Raw genomic sequence first — 21,191 nt, forward strand, 5'->3', positions numbered from 1 at the left:
CGCATAGATGTGGACATCCAAGCAGGTGCAAAACCCGACTTGGTCATGATAGCGTGCAAGTACGACCATTCCAATCGGTCATACACCTTCATCATAGCAAGATTTAGAGCACATGGGTTGTTTGACTTGGCTTTAGACCTGTGCATAAAATGTAAGCACTCATATGCACATATAATGTTATCTGTTATTAACCTTCTAGGAACAAAAGCAGGCTACTCGTCGGAGATGATGTCAGGAATTTGACCCGCCTGAAACAAATTTGACCTGGCTGGATCCGCTTAGCCGCCTCCCCAAGCCTAGTGGCCCAAATCATTGTAGCCTAGCTCTTTGTTGGTCCATCTCTGCATCTCGAACTGCCTGCGCCAGGGGCAATGCTGGCCCAACTCCTGCATCTCTCAGTGGGCCTTGGACCCATAAGGTGAGTGAGCCAGCCCGTCTCTCCTTTCTCCGCGCCAGGCTTCGACCTAGTAGCTTCCGGGCGCATCTTAGCAATGCTTCACCTGGGCGCGTTTAGTTGGCCTACTGCTTAGATTCGGCCCATTTATATATATTTAATTTCAGAAAAACTAAAAAAAATTGCACATGTTATAACTAATTAATTGTAACTCGAATCACGTTATGGCTTTGGATCGATTCTATGCGGAGGCGGCGCCCCAGGACTGGCACTATGCCAGGGACTGGTAGTAGAAATAAGTGGTGAAGTTACATCTTGAAGAATGTGTCAACGTTCAAAAGGTCACTTATTTGTCATATGGAGAGAGTACAAAGTAGTGAGGGATGTTGCTTCGCTACCCTTGCAAACGTATCAACTCGCAATGCTTAAGGAGCACACTTCTAAAGGCTCTTGAGTATGACATCCATATCTTGACGGGGTCGACATACTGCAACTAGTGGCACAGACATGTGCATGGTGAGCCCGGAACCCTCGCTCATGTCTACCACCTTCTCTCCCACCCGTCCCCACTCGAAGCATTGCAACATCACCGTCAATGCTACTCCCACCGTCCTCCAAGCGAGTCCCTCACCAGGGCACTTTCGCCGGCCCATCCCAAACGGCATCACCATTCGCTTTCCACCTTGTCCATAAACATTGCCACCCACGAACCTCTCTAGCATGAACATGTTTGGATCATCCCACGAGGCAGGGTCTCATTGTATGGAGTACACGTCGACTAACACCATGGTTCCACGTGAAATGATGTATTGCCCACTAGTGACAGTGCAGTCACGCGACGCCTAGGCGGTACGAGGTTGGGTGCGAGAGGGTATAGCCGAAGGGTCTCAGCGATGATGCATCGGAGGTAAGGGAGCACTTCTAGGTCACTCTCCTGGATCAGGCGAGACGTGCCCACAACGGCGTCGATCTCAGCCTTCGCCTTGGCCAACACGTCTGGGTTATTGAGCAGACACTACTAGGGAAAAGCCTATACACAGAATCTTATCAGCAGCGCGCTTTAAAATAAGGTGCTGCTGCTAATTAGCCGTAGCGATCTCAAGAATAACTCGCTGCTGAAATAAATATAGCAGTAGCGCGCCAGCTGAAAGATGCGCTACTGCTATAATTCCCACGAGGCCGCCGCGAGGCTAGCTATAGCAGCAACGCGCTATAACGAAGGGCGCTACTGCTACGTAGCATAGTAGCGGCGCATTTCGCCAATAAGCGCTACTGCTAAGTTTACTACAAAAATTTAGTCCCACCTCGCTTCGTGAAGAGAGTTTCTACCACCTTAAATACGTTACTTCTCAAACTTTGACAAGCACTTGGTCTTCATTGAACTCTATGTGTAGAATTTGTGGCTGCAATATGAGTCTTCACTTGTTCCTAAACCGGTGAGGACTCATATTGACAAATCAGATTGTATACAAAAAGATCGTTGATGATCAATGTATTTTTGATACATTGAACTATAGCAGTAGTGCTTCTTTGTGAAAGGCGCTGCTGCTAGGTAGTTTAGCAGTAGCGTCTTTCTCTATAGCGCGCTACTGCTAAGCCATTCCATCTCCCACCCCATCTCCTCTATCTGATCCACTCACAGTCACACACTCACTGGATCCCTCTCTATCCCCCGCGCCGGTCCTCCCCCGTCGCCCCTCCTCCCTCTGCGCCGCCGTCACCTCCTCCTCCTTGCTGGACTCGGTACCGGCCTCCTCCTCCGTCCTCCCTCTCCACTCGCCGCTGGCCGGCTCCTCCTCGCTCCGCCTTCCTCCTCCGTCCTCCCTCCACTGGCCGCCGGCCGGCCCCTCCTCCTCCTTGCTGGACTCGGCACCGGCCTCCTCCTCCGTCCTCCCTACATTTTGATTTAGTTGATTTAGTAGGCTAGTTGATTTAGAACATTTTGATTTAGTTGATTTAGTAGGCTAGTTGATTTAGTTGATTTAGAACATTTTGATTTAGTTGATTTAGTAGGCTAGTTCATTTAGTTGATTTAGAACATTTTGATTTAGTTGATTTAGTAGGCTAGTTCATTTAGTTGATTTAGTATGCACCATTTTCATTTAGTTGATTTAGAACATTTTCATTTAGTTGATTTAGTTACTTTTTGGCAAAATGTAGGTGGTACCTTGTCATCTAATATGTTACTAGATCTTAGGATTATAATTGTCCATCAAATTGCTTCTCGCGGAAGAACCAAAAATATCTCATGCTACTTTTTTTCTTTCCTGTGAAGTGGATCGTTAATCCTTTGCTCATATTGCTTTAGGAAAAATGGCGCCACCACCACCACTATGTCGACTGTGCAAGTTAAGGTGCGCCAGCAGCCTTGCAACTGGCAAGATGTTCGGCATCTACTTCCAGCCGGGTTTTCGTCATGTGGCGGTAAGAAATTAGATGAAATGTAATAACTATTTTATTTTTAGTGTTGGCATTACTGCATTATGTCATTTTGCTTATTTTACACAGATCGTCCCATGCAATGTGAGGTTGAAATTCAACAAGCTGATAGGAGACACTGTGACATTTGAGACTCCTGGGGGCGTACACTATGGAGGTCGAGAAAGGACGCAATATGTCGCAGATTGGAGGAGATGGATGGGCCCGTTTCGTCGCTCGCATGCGTCTTACTGGTGGTGAGTTGATCAGCTTCTCCTTCAGAGCAGAAAGACCCAAGCTGGCTGTCATTTATCTCAACCTGATGGAAGATGATGAAGATGACGAAGATGATGAAGATAATGAGGACCCACTCGATGAAGATGATGAGGACCCACTTCATGAAGCCATCGTAGCTCAAAGAACAAGGCTGAGCGAGGAGGAGGTGTCCAACCTGTGGGACATAATTCCGCCACGTGCTGACTTTGTCGGGGTGCCATTCGTATCCCGCCTGACAAATACCATGGTTGATCGACATGATATGGTATGTTATACTTACAAATGCAAATTATCCGATGAAATACTTAGTGTACAGTCCAATGATATGGTATGTTGTGTGGAATCTAGTCGATGATATGTTTTAGTGTAGAGTTCGATCACATGCTTATTAGTGTAGAATCTAAGGAAACTAATAATAGTGTAGATAATCAATATGTACTTATTTGCGAGGCTATTTATTAATTGAAATGTTTTTCTTATTCAGAAATTGGCAAAGAGCATATCTGTGAGTTATGGTATCGAGCCTGATGAAGAAGGCTCAGGTGGACTACGCATTACTGCAAGGGGCTCCGTCACAACTTGTACTTACCGCGTGGACACGGACGGTTGCACACACTTAAACTCGGTTGGATGGAAGAAATTCCTCAATGGCAAGAATCTTCGTGTTGGACAGGCCATCCTAATTACTATCAGGAACACTAACCGCCCAAGCTTAAGGATGATGGTTGTCTTCGATATCATCTAGAACTACATATGTGTGTGTGGCTATATCATCTAGAACTACATATGTGTGTGTGGCTATATCATCTAGAACTACATATGATGATCGTCGTCGATATCATCTAGAACTACATATGATGATCGCCGTTGATATGACCTTGTACTGCTTGAGGATGCATGTTGACTATGCATTAAATTGTTATCTAGTACTCCCTTCGTTCCAAATTACTCGTCGTGGTTTGAACTAAAACCACGACGAGTAATTTGGAACGAAGGGAGTACTACCCGGTAATGATTTATGAATTTGATATCTACTAGCAGTACCTAGTATCTAGTATCTGAAAGGGAAACTGAAAGGGAAAGGGGTACGGGGGAAAATGATGAAAGATATAGCAGTAGCGAGGGACTGCGAAATCGCTACAGCTAAGTAATAGTAGCGCGTTCATAAAAAGCGCTGCTGATATCGTCAACAGTAGTAGCGCGGGTAAAGATCGCGCTACTACTATAAGTTAGTTGTAGCGCCTTATTAGTAGCGCGGCCACCCGCGCTGCTGCTAGCCTCAAAATCTGCACTACTACTAGAGTTTTCCCTAGTAGTGAGATGTGCCATCGCCCACTCTGATCGCCCTAGATGATGTGTCCGCTCCTGCTTCTAGCATGCTCTGTGCACCAAAGTTGAAATAAGATTAGTGATTTCACAATTTTTACAAGAGTACAAAAATTATCTAACCAAGCAATTAGTTGCATATCGTCAACTCAACTAGATCAATTAGCAATTTATATGTTAACAATAGTTGTGCTATACTAGCTAATTAGAGAAGTTTCTAGATGAGTGGATCATAGCTATCGACATTAGTTTCTTGCTCGCCACAGCATACGCTAGCTTATTGTCGTTCGACGTTAGCCAAGCAAATGGGCAATGTTATACACCGTACACGTCTGATTAATTACTTGTTCTCATTAACAAATTATTACAAGTGGCACACTCTGTGAACTAGCACTGCACCCACTTTTTGAAACTTGTAGTGATTGGTTTCACCGTGCTTAAACAAACGAACTGGATTACTGTCAACACTTACTAATAATTTGCTAATGCACATTAATTAGTTTTTTTTAAAAAACAAATGGATTTTATTCAACGGAAATAACAGATACATCGTTTGTGAAGAATGGTACAATCTCAAACATAGGCTCCTCAAACCAATCAATGGTAGAAGAAAATTTAGCCAACCCTAGCAAGCTCGTACGCAACCTTATTGGCTTCCCTATTACAATGTTCAAACCTAGTGGTAGGAAAATCACACGCCAAAAAATAGCAATCATCAAAGATTGCCGCCGCCGCTCCTGCTGACCGTCTGTCATTATTCATCGTTTCAATAACCACCAAATTATCAGAATTAATAACTAGGCGATTGCAACCCGCACGTTGCGCTAGTGAAAGACCGAATCTGAGAGCCCAAACTTCCGTTGTTAGAGCATCGATGCAATGATCAATTTTCCAAGTACCCCCTGCAATAAACTTCCCTTTGTCGTTCCTCAGGACAGCCCCCACCGTGCCTTTAAGAAGATCATGATCAAAAGAAGCGTCAACATTAAGTTTCACAAAACCCACCGGGGGACGAATCTAACCCCCTCTTTTCATAGAATCCCTTGGACTGGAAGCAACAACATAATTAGTCGTAAGAGATTGTATCCCCATTGAAATCTGTTTTGCATCTTGAATTCTCTCCTTGTGCACTAATTTACGTCTTTCCCACCATAAATACCAAGGCGTAATGGCAATCATCTCCCGAGTATTTTGGAACCCCATAATAGATAAATCTTGGTCAGGCATGAGCAACAAAAACTCGAGGACCGTCTCTCCAGCACGATCAACTTCACAAGCTTGAGCAATGATCTCGTCTAATCTAAGCCTTCTCCAGACCTCTTTTGCCTTCTGGCACTGAAACACCATATGCTTTGTGTCTTCTAAACCAGAAGCACAACAAGGGCATAAAGGTGAAACTTTCATGTGTCTATTAGCAAGCGTAACACGACATGGAAGAGTACCATGCAGCGTCCGCCAAATAAAAAATTTCACCTTCGCTGGACAAGATAACTTCCACATCTTACACCAAATTGGATTAAAGTTTGTTCGACCCATTCCATTAGTACGACGAAGTTTCCTTCCATGTTGATAATCCCACTCAACAAAATATGCAGATCGAACAGAAAAAATCCCACTCTTAGTATGACTCCAGGCAACAAAATCTAACATATCAAACTGAGGCAGAGAGATAGCAAGGACCCGCTGTAAATCAACAGGCCACAAGGTCTGTCTGATGAGATCCTCATCCCACCAGTTCGAAGAGGGGTCAATGAGATCAGACACTTTTGATAACAAATGTGAGATCAGACACTTGATAACAAATGTTGTCCCTTTGAAGTAATGACTTTCCTGTTAGCACAGTTAGGGATCCAAGCATCTTCCCAAATGTCAATTTTTTGACCGTTTCCAACACGCCAAATATAGCCATGTTTTAAGGTATTAACCCCCGCCATAATACTTTGCCATGTGAAGGATGATCCTTTTTTTTAACTTTGCGTTCAATAAATCTCCATCAGAAAAATACTTAGCTCGCAAAATGGTGGCACGCAAGGAATCTGGGTTCTCAAGGAGACGCCAAGCTTGTTTAGCCAACATCGCCAAATTAAAACAATGAATGTCACGAAAGCCCATTCCACCTTGGCTTTTCGGGACACACATTTTCCACCACGCCATCCAATGCATCCTTCTCTGGTTGTCGTCATCACCCCATCAAAAATGTGTCATCTCGTCAATTATTTCTTTACAATTTTTTTAGGAATTTTAAAGACCGACATAGCATAAGTTGGGATAGCTTGAACAACAGACTTGAGAAGAACTTCCTTGCCTCCAGTGGATAAGAGTTTTTCTTTCCATCCGCTAATTCTCATAACAATGCGATCAATCAGATATTGGAAACAATCAGTCTTATCTAAACCCACATGCGCAGGCAAGCCCAAATACTTATCATTGAGAGCTTCGATCATGATATTTAAAATTGAGCAAATTTGTTCTCTAATGTCCCCACTCGTATCTGGGTTAAAAAATATGCTAGATTTTTCAACGCTCACCATTTGTCCAAATGCAGCACAATATAAGTCCAAAATTGATTTAAGTGTCTCCGCATTTTGTTGATTAGCTTTCATGAGGATTAATGAGTCATCCGCAAAAAAGAGATTTGTGATAGTAGGGGCCTCTCTACAAACCTTGACTCCTGAAATATTTCCAATCTCCTCCGCATGCACCAAGAGAGCAGTAAGGCCCTCCGTGCATAATAAGAAAAGGTAGGGAGATAATGGATCACCTTGTCTTAAGCCCCTAGTAGGCTTGAAGCTTTTAGTTTCTTCATCATTAATCCGTACCCTATACTCAACAGTAGAGACACATTTCATAATAAGATTTACCCATCTCTCTTGGAAATCGAGTTTCAACATAATTCCCTTCAAAAAAGGTCATTCGACTCGATCGTAAGCTTTGTGCATATCAAGCTTAATAGCGCATAAATCCTCCTTTCCCACCCTTTTATTTTTAATAGTATGAAAGTTCTCATAAGCCACTAAAACATTGTCTGTAATCAATCTACCAGACACAAAAGCACTTTGGATAGGGCTGATAATATCGTGTAGTAAAGCCTTCAAACGCGCCGACAACATTTTAGAAATAATTTTGTATACCACATTAATTAGTTAGTAGGTCTCCCTCCAGCCAACCCGCGATGAGATGCATGCATCAGGTAACACCTCGCACCGTCCGAACCCGAGTCAGCGGCTGGTAGCAGGTACGCTGACGTACACTACACAGCCGGCCGTGTCGTGTTCGAAAGACAAATATCATCTAGTCAGTGTAACAACTACCTGACGCACGCGACTTTGGCGTATCAACTCACCATGCAGAGGGTGCGGATGACCACGTCAGGGTATGACTCCGGCGACCGCTCCTGCTGCCGGAGCACGTCGCCGAGCAACGTCCTGGGCGCCGACGACGTCTCCTCGCCACGGGGGTTGAGGCGCCTGTACTCATCGATGAGCCGCTGGCCGAAGTCACGGCGCTCCTTGGCGATGCCGGCGAGACTTCTCCTCGTCCTCCCGAAATCCAGCAACCGCAGCACGGGCAGGAAGTCCTGCCGTTGGTAACCATGGACCACCCTTAATTGATGCTTCGTTTTCATGGGAAACTCTTATTTTTATTAGGGTGTGTTGGGACTTGGGACTACTTCACTCCACAACTTCAGCCTATCAACTCTTTTGTCCAAAAGAAATTGGATAGTTAGGTCCCGTTCGGCAACACTCTAGCTCCCAACTCCGTAGAGCTGAAATGGTGGAGTGGAGCAGGGCGTAGTTTATTTTTGGGGAGCAGCTATTCTATCGCTCCTCGATTCCAGCATGGAGCGAAGCGGAGCGGAGGGAGTGGTCCGTTTCCGAGCGGGGCCTTAGACTTATTTTCTTCTTGTGGGTGGATAGTTACACTTCTTTAAATGTGTTAAACTTAAGTTAAAGAATTCTATACGGCCGACCGGCCAAGCGTTGCACCGGTTGCCTCCCACGACACACGCGTCTTTTGAGGCCCACGCACCGCTTTCTACCTTTTCTGCCTTATCTCTTAATGAAAGTGAAAGTGAGCATCTGAGCCAAAAGTTCATAAATTTCAAAAGGGCTCACGAATATAGAAAGTTTGAAATTTAAAAAAAATCATGGATTTTGAAAAGAAATGCGGATTTGAAAAAATTTCATACATTTTAAAAACAAAGTTTGTGGATTTTGAAAAAAAAATCATGGATTCAAAAAGCTCACAGATTTGAAAAAGTTCGCTGGTTTGGGAAAAAGGGTCACTAATTTGTAGAAAGTTTTTCGCGCATTTTAAAAATGTTTATAAATTTTTCAAAGATTTCACAAATTGCAAAAAATACAAATTACGAATTAGGAAAAAAACTGACAAACATGAATTTGAGAAAAGGTTCACAAATTTTTATAAAGTTTCTCGTATTTGAAAAAATGTTGATTTAAGAAAATAAAATAAAATAACAAAAAAAACTGAACAAAACCCAGTTCATAAAAAACAAAAGAAGAAAAAACCACCATAGAAGTTTCCCAAAACTGGGTTGGGAAGATTCCCATAATTAGGAGAGCTTCCCGCGAAGTCGTGCCTTATAGGTTCGCCAAATACAATCGAAGAGGTGTGCGCCCTGCATCGATATAACTAGAAGTGGTGCTATAAGAGTCGGCACATCCTGAACCCAGGTGCATATGAACCCCGCTTTTAAAAAATGTATTTTAAACATGATTTGTAATGTCAAAAAATTAAAAACAAAATTTCCTGCATACATGTCCGCAAAAATATGTCTCGCGGCACAAAGTTTTGTGAAAAAGCCTTTTTATTTTGTCTCCGCAAAAAAGATAAATTCTACTGCTTCTAAATAGCGTTCCACAACACAATATTTTGTCTTTGTTGCATAAGCCACACACAAAAAAATTGTTTTTATATGAAACTTTCTGCACGCACATGGAATATGAAGATGTCCGCGTGCATCTTTTACCAGAATTTTTTGGCATTTCTAAATATGTTTTCCAAAATGGATTCATATATATCAGGGTTCATTCATACACTTCCCGGTGCTATAAGCCTTAAATAGGAAACAACAACCTAGCCTAGCTAGGAGTACTCCTAGTCACCACCTGCGTGTGCTGAGTAGACGTGGCTTCGCTGAAACCAGGGCCAATGAGTCGGCCCAATCTGCCCCGCGATCGTTTATTTATGTTTTTCCTTGGGTTTTTCACACGAAGAAAGGTTGTTGTTTCGCTAGTAGCTAGATATTTTGGAATATACTATTAAAAAATTATATTTTAGAAAAAAATTATTCTACATTTATATAAAAGAAGTTAATGTATAAAAAAAAGTCTCACCGTATATTTGAAACTGTCCAGTGTGATCTAACAAAAATGTACATCACCTAATTAAAAAGGTTGATCCTGTATTAAAACATGTTCAACGTGTGTAACAAAAATACTCATCTTATATACAAAAATGTTATTGAGTATTTTTCAAAATGTTCACCTTGTACTAAAAAAAGTTCAGTATAGAAAAACAAACAATAGAAATAGCTGCGACCCTCAAAGAGAAAACCCCAAAATGGGCCAGCCCACCTTGCCCCACCGGCGGGTGACGCCTTAACTAGTTGCCGGCTGCGGGCAGCAAATAGGATTGGCCACTAGTGACATCTTACTAGAAACAACCCTGGGGGTTTGTTAAGACATGTACAATGGTTTATCTTAAGCCTGTCATGTAGGATAAATGATGAGATGGAGGAGAGAAAAATCATAAGAAAAGGCTTATGTTCTTTTATTTAAGAGAAGACAAAAGATGATATCTTAGCACAATTTGTCTCACCACGTTTTTAGAAACAACTAATTATTGAAGATAAGCCTAAGAAATGACCCATTATAGATTTGTTTTTTTTGTCATCTCTAATTTACATGTAAAATTTAAGATATTACTATCTTATCAAACCATTGTACATGTCCTTACTCGTGTTAGAAATAGGCTATAGTGTCCAAGCGCCGTACGGATGCTTGTGTCCGTATGGTCGCGTCCCTTTGCCCGTACAGACGTCTGTATCCGTACAGGCGCCTCTTTCCCATGTCGGTGCCCTCTCGAGGCGCCTCTTCGACTTGTATATATATCCAATTGATCAATGGAAAGATTACCGACGCGTTTGGTTGGAGTTCAGGTAATGTATTCACTATTGTAATGAGAATATACTGTAATAGATTGAGGCTACGTGATTACATGATGTGTTTGGTTCACGCAAAGGAATAGGAAGACCGTGGAGTACCGTCGCCAGCCTTGTAGACTATGCCGGAGGACCGGACGACGGACGGTGGCTGGGATGGCCCTTGACGGAAAATGAGATCACCAGCCGTTCAGAACAACGCCGCTGCTCACGGCAGCGAAGCGACATCAGCGGCGCTGCCCATGACGTCGGCGAAGCGAGATCGGCGGCGGTACCCACGACGACCGCGGCGGCGAATGGAGATCAGCGGCGCCCACGGCAGAGGCAACTGGAGATCGCCGACGCTTGGCGGTGGAGGCGACTGGAGATCGGCGGCGCTCAGCGGCGGAGGTGACTGGAGATCCGCGACGCTCAGCGGCGGTGAATTGATACGGCGATGGTACTGCAAGTCGCTGCTTCTTGGTCCTCACGCGGAAGAAAACGATCAGGACGAGCGTCGTTATTCCATACCAGGCTGTATCGGGTGTTTTCGATTTTGTGGAGAACGGTTTACGATTACACGGGAGCTGAAACCGACGCTGCCGAAACAAACGCTGGTAACGTAATCGTGATCCACTGTATTCGGGAGACAGCAAAAATGGCACGAACCAAACGCGTCGTACACTTGATTCATTCACTGAGTTACATCTTGTTTTCATTTAACACGTTATCAACACGCTCCCGGCGGAGCGATCCTATCGGCCTCACGGCGCGACCCGGAGAACCAAGGTCGGAGACGACGCAAAGAGTAGCGAGGCGACGACCACTCCTTCAGCGCTGCTCCCTGGTGGTCGAGGCGGCCCTCGTCTTGCATCCATGCAGATCGGCGGCGCTCGAGGCCATGCCCCTGGCCGGCCCTCCGGAGCGATGACATCGGGCCTGTCGTTATCCCCACGAGCGGCTCTCGCGTCCGCTCTACCCGAGATGCGGCCGGGCACGGCAATGGCCGCTCACGGCACAGCGCGCCGCTCGGCATCGGCATGGATACATCCCTACATAGGAGAACTTCATCGATCAGGAGATCTATTTAATTTTGTATTCCTGTGATCTAATAACTGATTCTCAATTATGCATAAGGTATCGCTTGTGAGCATGTCCAGATCGATTGATCTCTGCGGAAACAGGAACCGGAAGAAATTTTTGGATAGAAGAAGAAATAATCGGTGACGGCACAAGATCAACAAGAACAAGTCCGATGGGCAAATCAATCACCCTGGACAGCATTCTAACTGTGCCCATCACGCAGACACCAAATAATTGATCTAATTGCTGAATGATTAAGGTGCTTCTTTTCCTATATATAATATTGTATATACATGCTCGCTATCATGATTAGTACCTTGGGCTCTCGCCAGTCGCCACTGGAGCGCACGCATCGGCTGCCCTCAGCCATGCACCAGCAAGGAGGCCTCGATCACTCGACGCATCAGCGGGCCGGCCGCGACGCAGCGGCTCCACTAGCGCGGCTTCCCGCGGCCCTGTGGCACGACCGCCTAAGGCATCCGCGCGGCTCGGCCCCTGCGCGACTGAACTTCCGGCGGCCGACTGAAGCGGCGACCAATGGCCACGAACGCTCACGTCTCGGCGGCGCCCAGCCCGTCTCCACGCGCGCCTGCGGCGGTCGGCACCGACACCCTCAGGCGCCAGCGAGATACTGCTGGCGCGCGGTGCCCGCGTCTTCAAGCACGCACTCCGCTCGCGCTGGCACATGGAGCCCGACCGTGCTCGGTTTCGCGAGCAGCCTCTCCAATGGCGTCACGCCTGGCACCAGCCTCCCCGGCGGCTCCTCCGACGAGGAAGAGCGCAGCGGAAGCTCCTCGCCCACCGGCCGTGGGGGCTCCGCCTGTGCTGGTCGTGTGAATTGGGGATCCATGCGGCTGGGGCATCGCTTCCTGGCTACTCTTCCTTATCCGTTTAGTTAGACCAGGCTGGTCTTGGCTGGGCTGCTCTACGTGGCCTATTTGCATGCGGTTAACATTGAGTCCAACTCAGCAAATTTGCTTATGTGGCAATGAGTTAATGAGGAAAAAAGTAGTTGTAGTAACTTAGCTAGTTACTGTAACATCACATGTCCCAATGCGATATGAGTCTATAACCTAATAAATGAATCTTTGCGTGTTATCACACTTATGTTATTACCCACTATGAAAATAGTAACATAGTCTAAAGATATGTGTATGTTACTAGTGTATGTTACTCTTCATTGTGACTAGTCTAATTTGCATTAGTTGCTTAATTGCTTGTATTTTCAGCTTTTCAGCAGATTAGTGCTCCAACAACTATTGCTATTTATTGGCATTTGTCATGTTTAGGCCAGATCTGTATTTAAATCTTTTTCTGTTGCATTTTAAAATTCCAGAAATACATGGTTGTTAATGCCTGACATATCCTTTACCAATACAACGACACTATTTTACGATTGAGATTAAGTTTTCTCGTAGAACAATGTTGATTTACGATTGAGAAATATTTTTTTCTCGCAAAACAATCTCATTGCGATTGATTAATTTTCTCTCGCAAAATATTAATTCACCCTGCTGAATTATCTTGCAACTTGATACAAAATCATCTCATTTAATTTGAGGTCTATACAAGTCGAGTTTTTCACTTGAGCATCAAGTTTACAACATCATTATTATTCACTACATTAGTAGTGTTTTTCTGTTGAGTACCATATGTAGTCCAGAATCTATCTATGATGTAATATATTTCCATGTTCTACATGTTGAAATTATGCATCCACTATTTGCAATTGAGATTTATTTTAATTTCTTGCAAATACAAATCAATTCATCTTGAGCCTTTCTGGCTTAATACGACCAATAATTGATATGCAAAATTCTTAGTGATTCCTTCAAATTGATGCTTGAGATCACAAGGTAGTGATGTAGATCTACTGCCTACGTAGATTATCAATGACTACTGTTAAAGCCTACATTTTGTCATTTCAACATTATGATTGCTTTACAACTCTCCCACACATTTTATTAAGTCATTACATAAGGCATTAGGAATGAGTATCTACTGATTTCATTAGATTATACTCCCTAGTGCTGCGAGATCTAATCCATTTTGGAGATTATCTTCAAGGTGTCACAATTAGCAATTTGAGATTCGCATTAATGGTTTCAAGATAACTTCTTGAAATACCCATTGATTTTGCTAAGTTCATTACAACATCAACCATGATGGTTTTTAATTTACTTCTTGTAAATTAATTGTCTCTGGCTTGCCCCTATAAGTAATCGATGGCTAACAATTTGAGGCTCTTGTCCTCAATGGCCACAACTTACTTAAGCGGGCCGTGGATATCAAGATCAGTCTTGCATCCCATGAGATAGCGCGTGCAACCCAAGCCACGCCACCGGGACGCAAAGGACCTCAAGGGTAATGGTTTGAAACTCACTTCAAACCCTCAACCTGACACCATCAAGCTGTCACGAGACCCTATGAGCATGGAGAGTATGATGGTTGAATATGCATCAACTAACATGTTTGGAGACTATACATTTAGTCCCTTAGTCTCCTTAGTGATCTATTTATTTATGTTCATTTCTGATGTTCTAATAAGAACATGATTATTGTTGTCATCATATATTATATATCACAATATATTGTATCAGCACTTTGGTACAAATACATTTGTATGTATTTTGTATATCTGACAGTGATTTTCATATTGAAAATCTTCATGTCTATATATAGATTTCTATGCGGGTCAATCTGATGAAAGATAATTTGTGCCAAGTGGACATATGCACCACGAACTCTATACTCAGGGAAGTGAAATGTTTCCACTCTCGTTGAGAGAAAGGAGAGATTTTCTAAAATCGCTAGATGCGATGAGGTATTTGTTGGCTCAACTCGAGTCATATTTACTGTCCCTGTGGGTACTTGAGTAACGTCGGGATGTTTTATTCCTTCCCACGTTTAACTCGTACCCTACTAAGCTATAGTGATATCCGTCAAAATGGTTTCCATAGCGAAACTTATGCTGACAAGAAAGAGGAATACATTCTCTTTACCATATGCAACGGATATGGCAAGCACATTCTCTATGTATCATCTGGATTGTACTACACATACTACAAAACCCGTAGCACATGTTGCGCCCAAGATAGTTTTCCAAAATGTCTTGTACATGAAAACTTGGCATACTCGCCTTGGTCATCGAGACACTGGGTTGAAACTGGAACTATCAGCAATTCCAATAGTTTATGATTATTATGATGCTAAATTCTAACAATATTTTGATTTTGTATGCACTACATGTGACACAGGGAAGCTAATTTTAAGGCTCACGCACCTTAAAGTCTACGCTAAACCACTCAGACTCCTTGAATGTATCAAGTTGAGGTAAGTGGTTCTTCCCATCCATTGACTAGACTATTCAGGTGTTTCATGGTTCTAAAAGACACATCTATATGATGGTCTCAGGTGTGGTTTATCCACACGAAACCATTGACTCATTATCCTGACATCGATTTCAAGCAAATTGAATGGATAACATTGTAGAATTCTTCTTGAGTGCCTTCCTATGGCCCTCGGATTGAAGTTTAGTAATTTGTCCTAATGTCTGGACTCAAAATGGTTTGGTAGAATCCTTTATCCAAAGAGTTAAGCTCATTGCATTATCTTTACTTTAGAATTGCAACTTACCAACTTTACGTTGGAGTCATGCAGTTTTACACGCTCATGACCAAACTGCATAATATTATTCCCCTCTATCTTTGATACGTGGAAATCTACCAAGTATTTCCTATCTGCGGTAAATCGGTTACACACCGAAATCATCACCCCGACATACATCATTGGCCCCTCAACATATAGTTGGGATCTATGTGAGGAATAACTGTATTACCGTCAATACCTCAAGCCCCTCGCATGTGGAGTTATTCAAGGCCAGTATGTTGATTTAGTGAGGAATATTTCCAGGCATTAGGGGGAGAATTCAAGTACCATAAAGAATGCCAGGAAATTAGTGGAATGTTCAACACATTTCTGCCTCATATCCACGTACTCAAAGAGCTGAGCCATGCGTTGAGAAGATTTGCAATATACTGCAAATAACCTGCCAGATTCATTTACTGACTATAAAGGTGTCACACAATCCCACAATCCTGCAAAAGTACACCTGAAAGAGTGGAGGTACCAACAAAATTCACTCCACTCCCCGTTCAAAGCAACAGGGGAGATGTGTGGTAGAAGTACATCAGGATTCAGCTTCTCACAAGCAAGGATATTAAGGCCTGTGAATCAGTAAATGCAAGTCAACTTCACGTTGGCAGACACCTGATGGGTAGTATACACCTAGTGGACGGGAAACCTCCACTAACCCAGGTCATAGTGCACACAATGACCGGGACACCGGAATACCCGACTCAATCGCATTGGGAAATCACGAGCAGTCACCATGGGTAACGATATGTCCATCAACTATATATATATATATATATATATGAAGAATCATATAACCGGAAGTCTACAATTGTTGACATATATTTCTCAACTAGATTGCAAAAACCTTTCAAATGATTCAGATCCAAAGACCATGGCCATGGCAAAGTGTGAACAACACTCGGACTGAACTCAAGCAAAGAGTATAATCTAGGTAGAAATGATCTTGCTCAATAATGGGAAGGTATTCATAAGCAAAACCTACACCAGTTTTCTTCTGGAAAGAGAATTGAGAACAACGAGGTGGTGAAACAAAGAGCAAGTATTGTAGCACAAGGGTTTACGCAGATACCTAACTATTCTCTAGAGGTGGAATCTCATTCCGATAACTTATATCATTGGCAGTACAAAATTATCTATCTCTGCAGTTGATAGATGTAGTGATCACATATCCATGTGGCTCACTACATTCAGACATATACGATTGATTTCCAATGGAATCTCAATTCTAAATCGAAATACAAAATGCAACATACATTGTGTAAAAATCAGTAAGTCACCATATGACTTATTGTTGTCGGTTCATTTGGTACAACCGACTTAGTGAGTTCCTTTCCACAAGGATTACTCCTACAATGATGGTTATCCATGTTTGTCTGTCATACACAATGATTACTCCTGCAATGACGATACATGTAATCATCTAAACGACGGAGTTTAAATGAAGGATTTGGGTAAAACTAAGATACCGCTCGTTACTACAACTTGAGCACCTTCGCTCATACATTTTGGTACACTATGTTGTCTATATCCAAAATATATTGGAAAAATTCATTGTGGACAAGTATTATACATCCATAACTCTCATGGTGGTTCATTCTCTAGACGTAGAGAAAGATCTATTTAGACCAAGAGATGATGGAAATGAAATATTGGGACTCAACGTTCCTTAATGCCATTGGATCCACCAAACATAATTGGTTGGTACTCAAGAATATCTTTCGATATCTCCAAGGCATCAAACATCTTGTCCTGGTTTTTCAGTTTCACAGAAATGTGAACACCAATATCATTGGATACATCGATCAGATCCCCACTATGTCAGATTGTAGACAAGCTTAGTGTTCCTACTAGGTGTGGTAGCCCTCTCATGAAGAGTCTTCGAAACAGACCACATGGCTACATCCACCAACCATTATCTCAACGATAATGTTTCTTGTGTTGCCCGGATGCAAACATATTACATAATAAGCAATATCACTATATTGCATATCTTGCAAGTCAAATCATGCAACTGATTTGTTCACCAAGTCTCTACCAACTTTTACATTCCAGGAATGTGTACATGGAATTGGTATATGTCGACTTCGGAATATGCAAGAATCAGGGGAGTATCTTCCTAAATTGTTCTTGTTCAATGCATCATATTATACTCTTTTTCCCTTCATGAGTTTACTATACAGGTTCTCATAAAGGTTTTTAATGAGGTAATATCAACATGAGATCATATGTCATACTTTCTGTTTTCCCCACCGGGGTTTTTGGGAAAGTATATACGACATATTTATTGTCCTCTGAACTCTATGGGTTTCTCATGTTGAGTTGAAAGAGGCAACAACCATTATATGTTGCATCATTTTCTCCTTATTTTTCCCACTGGGTTTGAAGGAGTTTTGGCAGCATATCATACACACTAGTCTCCTCATATTTTTCCCACAGGGTTTTTGGAGGAGTCATACAAGATGATCAATTATAAACAATGGACTTTCCGAAGATTGATAATTTTTCATACAAGACGGCGTTGTACAAGGGGGAGTGTTAGAAATAGGCTATAGTGTCCAAGCGCCGTACGGACGCTTGTGTCCGTATGGTCGCGTCCCTTTGCCCGTACAGACGTCTACGTCCGTACAGGCACCTCTTCCCCATGTCGGTGCCCTCTCGAGACGCTTCTTCGACTTGTATATATATATCCAATTGATCAATGGAAAGATTACACTTGATTCATTCATTGAGTTACATCTTGTTTTCATTTAACAACTCCGAAATTGCTAGGCGTGGACGAGCTCGCAGGCTCCTGGTATCGCGAGGCGTTGATTGCGTTATGGGGATGTGGGTCATACAGGGTACGCTGGCGTATATACCAAAGTCATGACTAGACGGCCGTTGGGTTGCGACGGTGCAGTTTTGTACGTGCGAAGATGTACTCAAATAAAGGCGTCACGACAATGTTCCTCTCGCCGTTTACGAGCGGTGACCCCGTCTGATGGTGGGAAGCGCCGTACGTGGGTCCACCAGGGCCCAACTGTACGTTGCCAACCTACTTTGTTTTCTGACGAACAAACTGAAACTCTTTTTGCGGAGAAACCTGTAGAACAAAGCAAAATCTAAAATACAAAATGATGAAAATTGAGAAGACCATGCACACAGGTGAAAATGATCTCACTTAAATCACAATAGTCTCATTGATAAGGATACAACACGTTGTCAAGTTAACAAGTAGTACAACACATAGCAGAGAAGCATCAACAATTTTTTTATTACACAGATTCCTAACTATTGGCTGCGGAGCCCTCAACAACAGAGTTCCTAAAAACCAAAACTAAGGAAAATTCGTCTCCAAAGCTATTGTTTCAACCACATGCAGAACAACTTTTGGCTTGCTGCAGCTGCAGGTGTTTCTCCTGTGCCCACCGACGCTATAGTTTGAGCATTTCGCCTCTTTCCTTTCCTTTCGAGGAAGATCCCCTCGCTGTGGACGTGTATTGCTCTTGTGCCCTGGCTCCCTTGCATATACTACAGAAACGCATTTACTTGTACCACATCTCTCTACATCTTGTGCAATTGGTGGTCGCTTGTACTTCTTGCTTTTTGCACCCCGATCATCATATGGAGGTTTGTCCCTGCTGGTGGTTGGTCGACCGGCCTTTCGTTTTTGTTCTGGAGGCTTTAATCCTACAAAATTTCCCACTGCACTTCCTTCAGCGTCACTCCCACTGCTGCTGGAGGGTGCAATTGCTGCAAGGGATTCTTTATCTTTGTTCTTATGTTCCTGAATTCTTTCTTCCAATCCATCTCGCACAACGGCTATTGGTGTCAGTTTATCCATTGTTGTCTTCAAGATGTCCATTGCACACTCATACGCGGATACGCTTCTGTATTTGCATCTCCTAGCCTGACTACTTCAAGTGCATGTGTGTACAGATTTGAGTGCCCTTATGTTATTGAATTCACAGAAATTATATCCTTACGAAGACGTGACAGGTGGGCTGGCAGTAGATCTCTTGCCTCCTTTGTCCACCGTTTCAGAATATGCTTTGCTGATATATGGTCTATGCCGAGGAAATCAAGGACCTGCAACAAACATCGTGGGTATTCTTAATTGTGCTATTTGTGGAAACGGAGGAGGCACCGTGTTATCAATAGAGAAGAAGGTTTTGTTACCTTAACAGCGTGACAACAGAGCAAGTCCGTGTGCTCAAAATTAGCACATTCACATATCAGCTCCGTTCCATCATCAACAACTTCCACTTACAACCCTGCATCACTTTTCATATTTCTCTGGATGGTACCGTTGCATGAAATAGGTTTTCCCTTTACTGACTTCCTCAACTTTGTACTGTCCTGCTTCATTATCCAGGAACATGTAATTTCAGAAACAGTTTTGAATAGCATATGATCACAAAATACAAGGTATCAACAATTAAACTACACTCCTATATTTTACGGGAAAATCAGCATTTATCATTATAATTTAAAGGAATAAATTTAAACAGACCACTCAAAATTGTCATATGTTCTAAGTAAAAACACACAGCCACCACAATTGTATACCTCTTGGTCCAGCCAGGTGCTTGAGGATCGTCTTTGCCTGTCGAATGTTCTGAGTTCAGTAGTGATAGGGCCGTCCCATCTCAAGTACTGTTGACATCTACTTGTGCTGTCGGCGCTGCATCGCCCACATCACAAATGCTGGATTCAGCGCCCGTGCATGCCAAAGTTTGATTTGCTTCGCCGTCCAGCAAGGATTTACTGGCGGTGCGGTCCGGCAGGCGAAACCTATGTTACACAACAGTCCATAGATAAGGTGATACTCTAGATGCAGTGACAGATACTGGTAACCAATGTTTTGGGAATGCATTATTCAGAAACATGTAAATCACAAACAGTTTTCATTAAAATATAGTCAGAGTCCCAGACTGGACAAGGTACCATCATTTTAACCACAAATCACTCCAATCTTGTCTGGAATAATCAACAGAGTTCACTATAATTCAGAGCACTAGAATCATGAACAGTTTTCACTAAAATATAGTCAGAGTCCACTCAAAATTTATATATGTTCCAAGTAGAAATACACCCCCACATATGTATACCTGTTGGTCCAGCTAGGTGCTTGTGTATCATCTTTGCATGTCGAATGCTCTGAATTCGACAGGGCCACCCATTGGAACCGCTGTCAAATTTCACTTGTACTGTCACCGCTGCACCGCCCACACCATTATGGCTGGATTGAGCGACCGTGCATACCAGAGATTGATTTCCTTCGTTGCGCAGCAAGGATTCGCCCGCGGCGAGATCCAACCGGGGAAATCTATGTAAAACAAGCCAGTCCACTGATAAGATGACCCTCTACCTGCAGCGACTAACACTGGGAACAAAAATGAGGGGAACAAAAACGAGGAGTACCTGTTAATTGGATCTGATAGGAACTCGAATCCGTCGCCTCCCGCCTCCGTCATCGCCATAGCTCTGAGCTTCTCGCCTTGTGCGGCGCTCGAAAGGATATATTTCTTTCCTTTTATTTTTCTGCGTCGGCTGCGAGAATGGACCCACACGGCGCCGTTTGCGCGACGGGCCGGTTTCAACGTCCGCCATAATGTACCGATAGGAGAGTCATGTACCAGGACAGGAGCATGGTGTACCGCTAATCCAGCGTTACCTCGCACGGACCCGTCACCGTCGACCGCTGTTGCACTGGCCGTATCTGACGCGTTTCTACGATCGCATTCAATAAGGTTTGGAACGCGTCAATGTCTGATTGGCACACGTACAAGGAGCAGGCGAGCCCGTCCGCACCATCCACTTCCTCGTGATGTGACAAATGACGCATTGCAAATGTGTCACTTGTGCAACCGGAGAGTTTTCCTTTTTTCGTAG

General features: G+C 43.3%; 1 protein-coding gene, 1 long non-coding RNA gene and 2 pseudogenes across 3 annotated transcripts; 1 reads left to right on the forward strand and 3 right to left on the reverse strand.

Moving 5' to 3' along the window:
- Positions 1–834: 834 nt before the first annotated feature.
- On the reverse strand, positions 835–8,213 carry LOC125506805 (cytochrome P450 81Q32-like; annotated as a pseudogene).
- LOC147970428 (uncharacterized) lies at positions 2,985–3,833 on the forward strand. The gene is made up of 2 exons (XM_087522652.1): positions 2,985–3,353; positions 3,573–3,833. The coding sequence occupies exons 1-2, from the start codon at positions 2,985–2,987 to the stop codon at positions 3,831–3,833; spliced, it is 630 nt and encodes a 209-aa protein (XP_087378778.1).
- A 2,982-nt stretch (positions 8,214–11,195) lies between the features above and the next one.
- Positions 11,196–14,358, reverse strand: LOC125507985 (uncharacterized). Its single transcript, XR_015604030.1, has 2 exons — positions 11,977–14,358; positions 11,196–11,629 (listed from the first exon to the last, which is right to left on the reverse strand). It is a non-coding gene; the product is annotated as an uncharacterized LOC125507985 (long non-coding RNA).
- Positions 14,359–18,468: 4,110 nt separating this feature from the next.
- Positions 18,469–20,779, reverse strand: LOC125507986 (uncharacterized; annotated as a pseudogene). The gene is made up of 3 exons (XR_015603480.1): positions 20,721–20,779; positions 20,562–20,625; positions 18,469–19,385 (listed from the first exon to the last, which is right to left on the reverse strand). The product of XR_015603480.1 is annotated as an uncharacterized LOC125507986 (transcript).
- Positions 20,780–21,191: the final 412 nt, after the last annotated feature.

Source organism: Triticum urartu, chromosome 5A (genome assembly GCF_056163025.1).
Source record: "Triticum urartu cultivar PI428250 chromosome 5A, HENAU_Tu73, whole genome shotgun sequence".
Taxonomy (NCBI): Eukaryota; Viridiplantae; Streptophyta; class Magnoliopsida; order Poales; family Poaceae; genus Triticum; species Triticum urartu.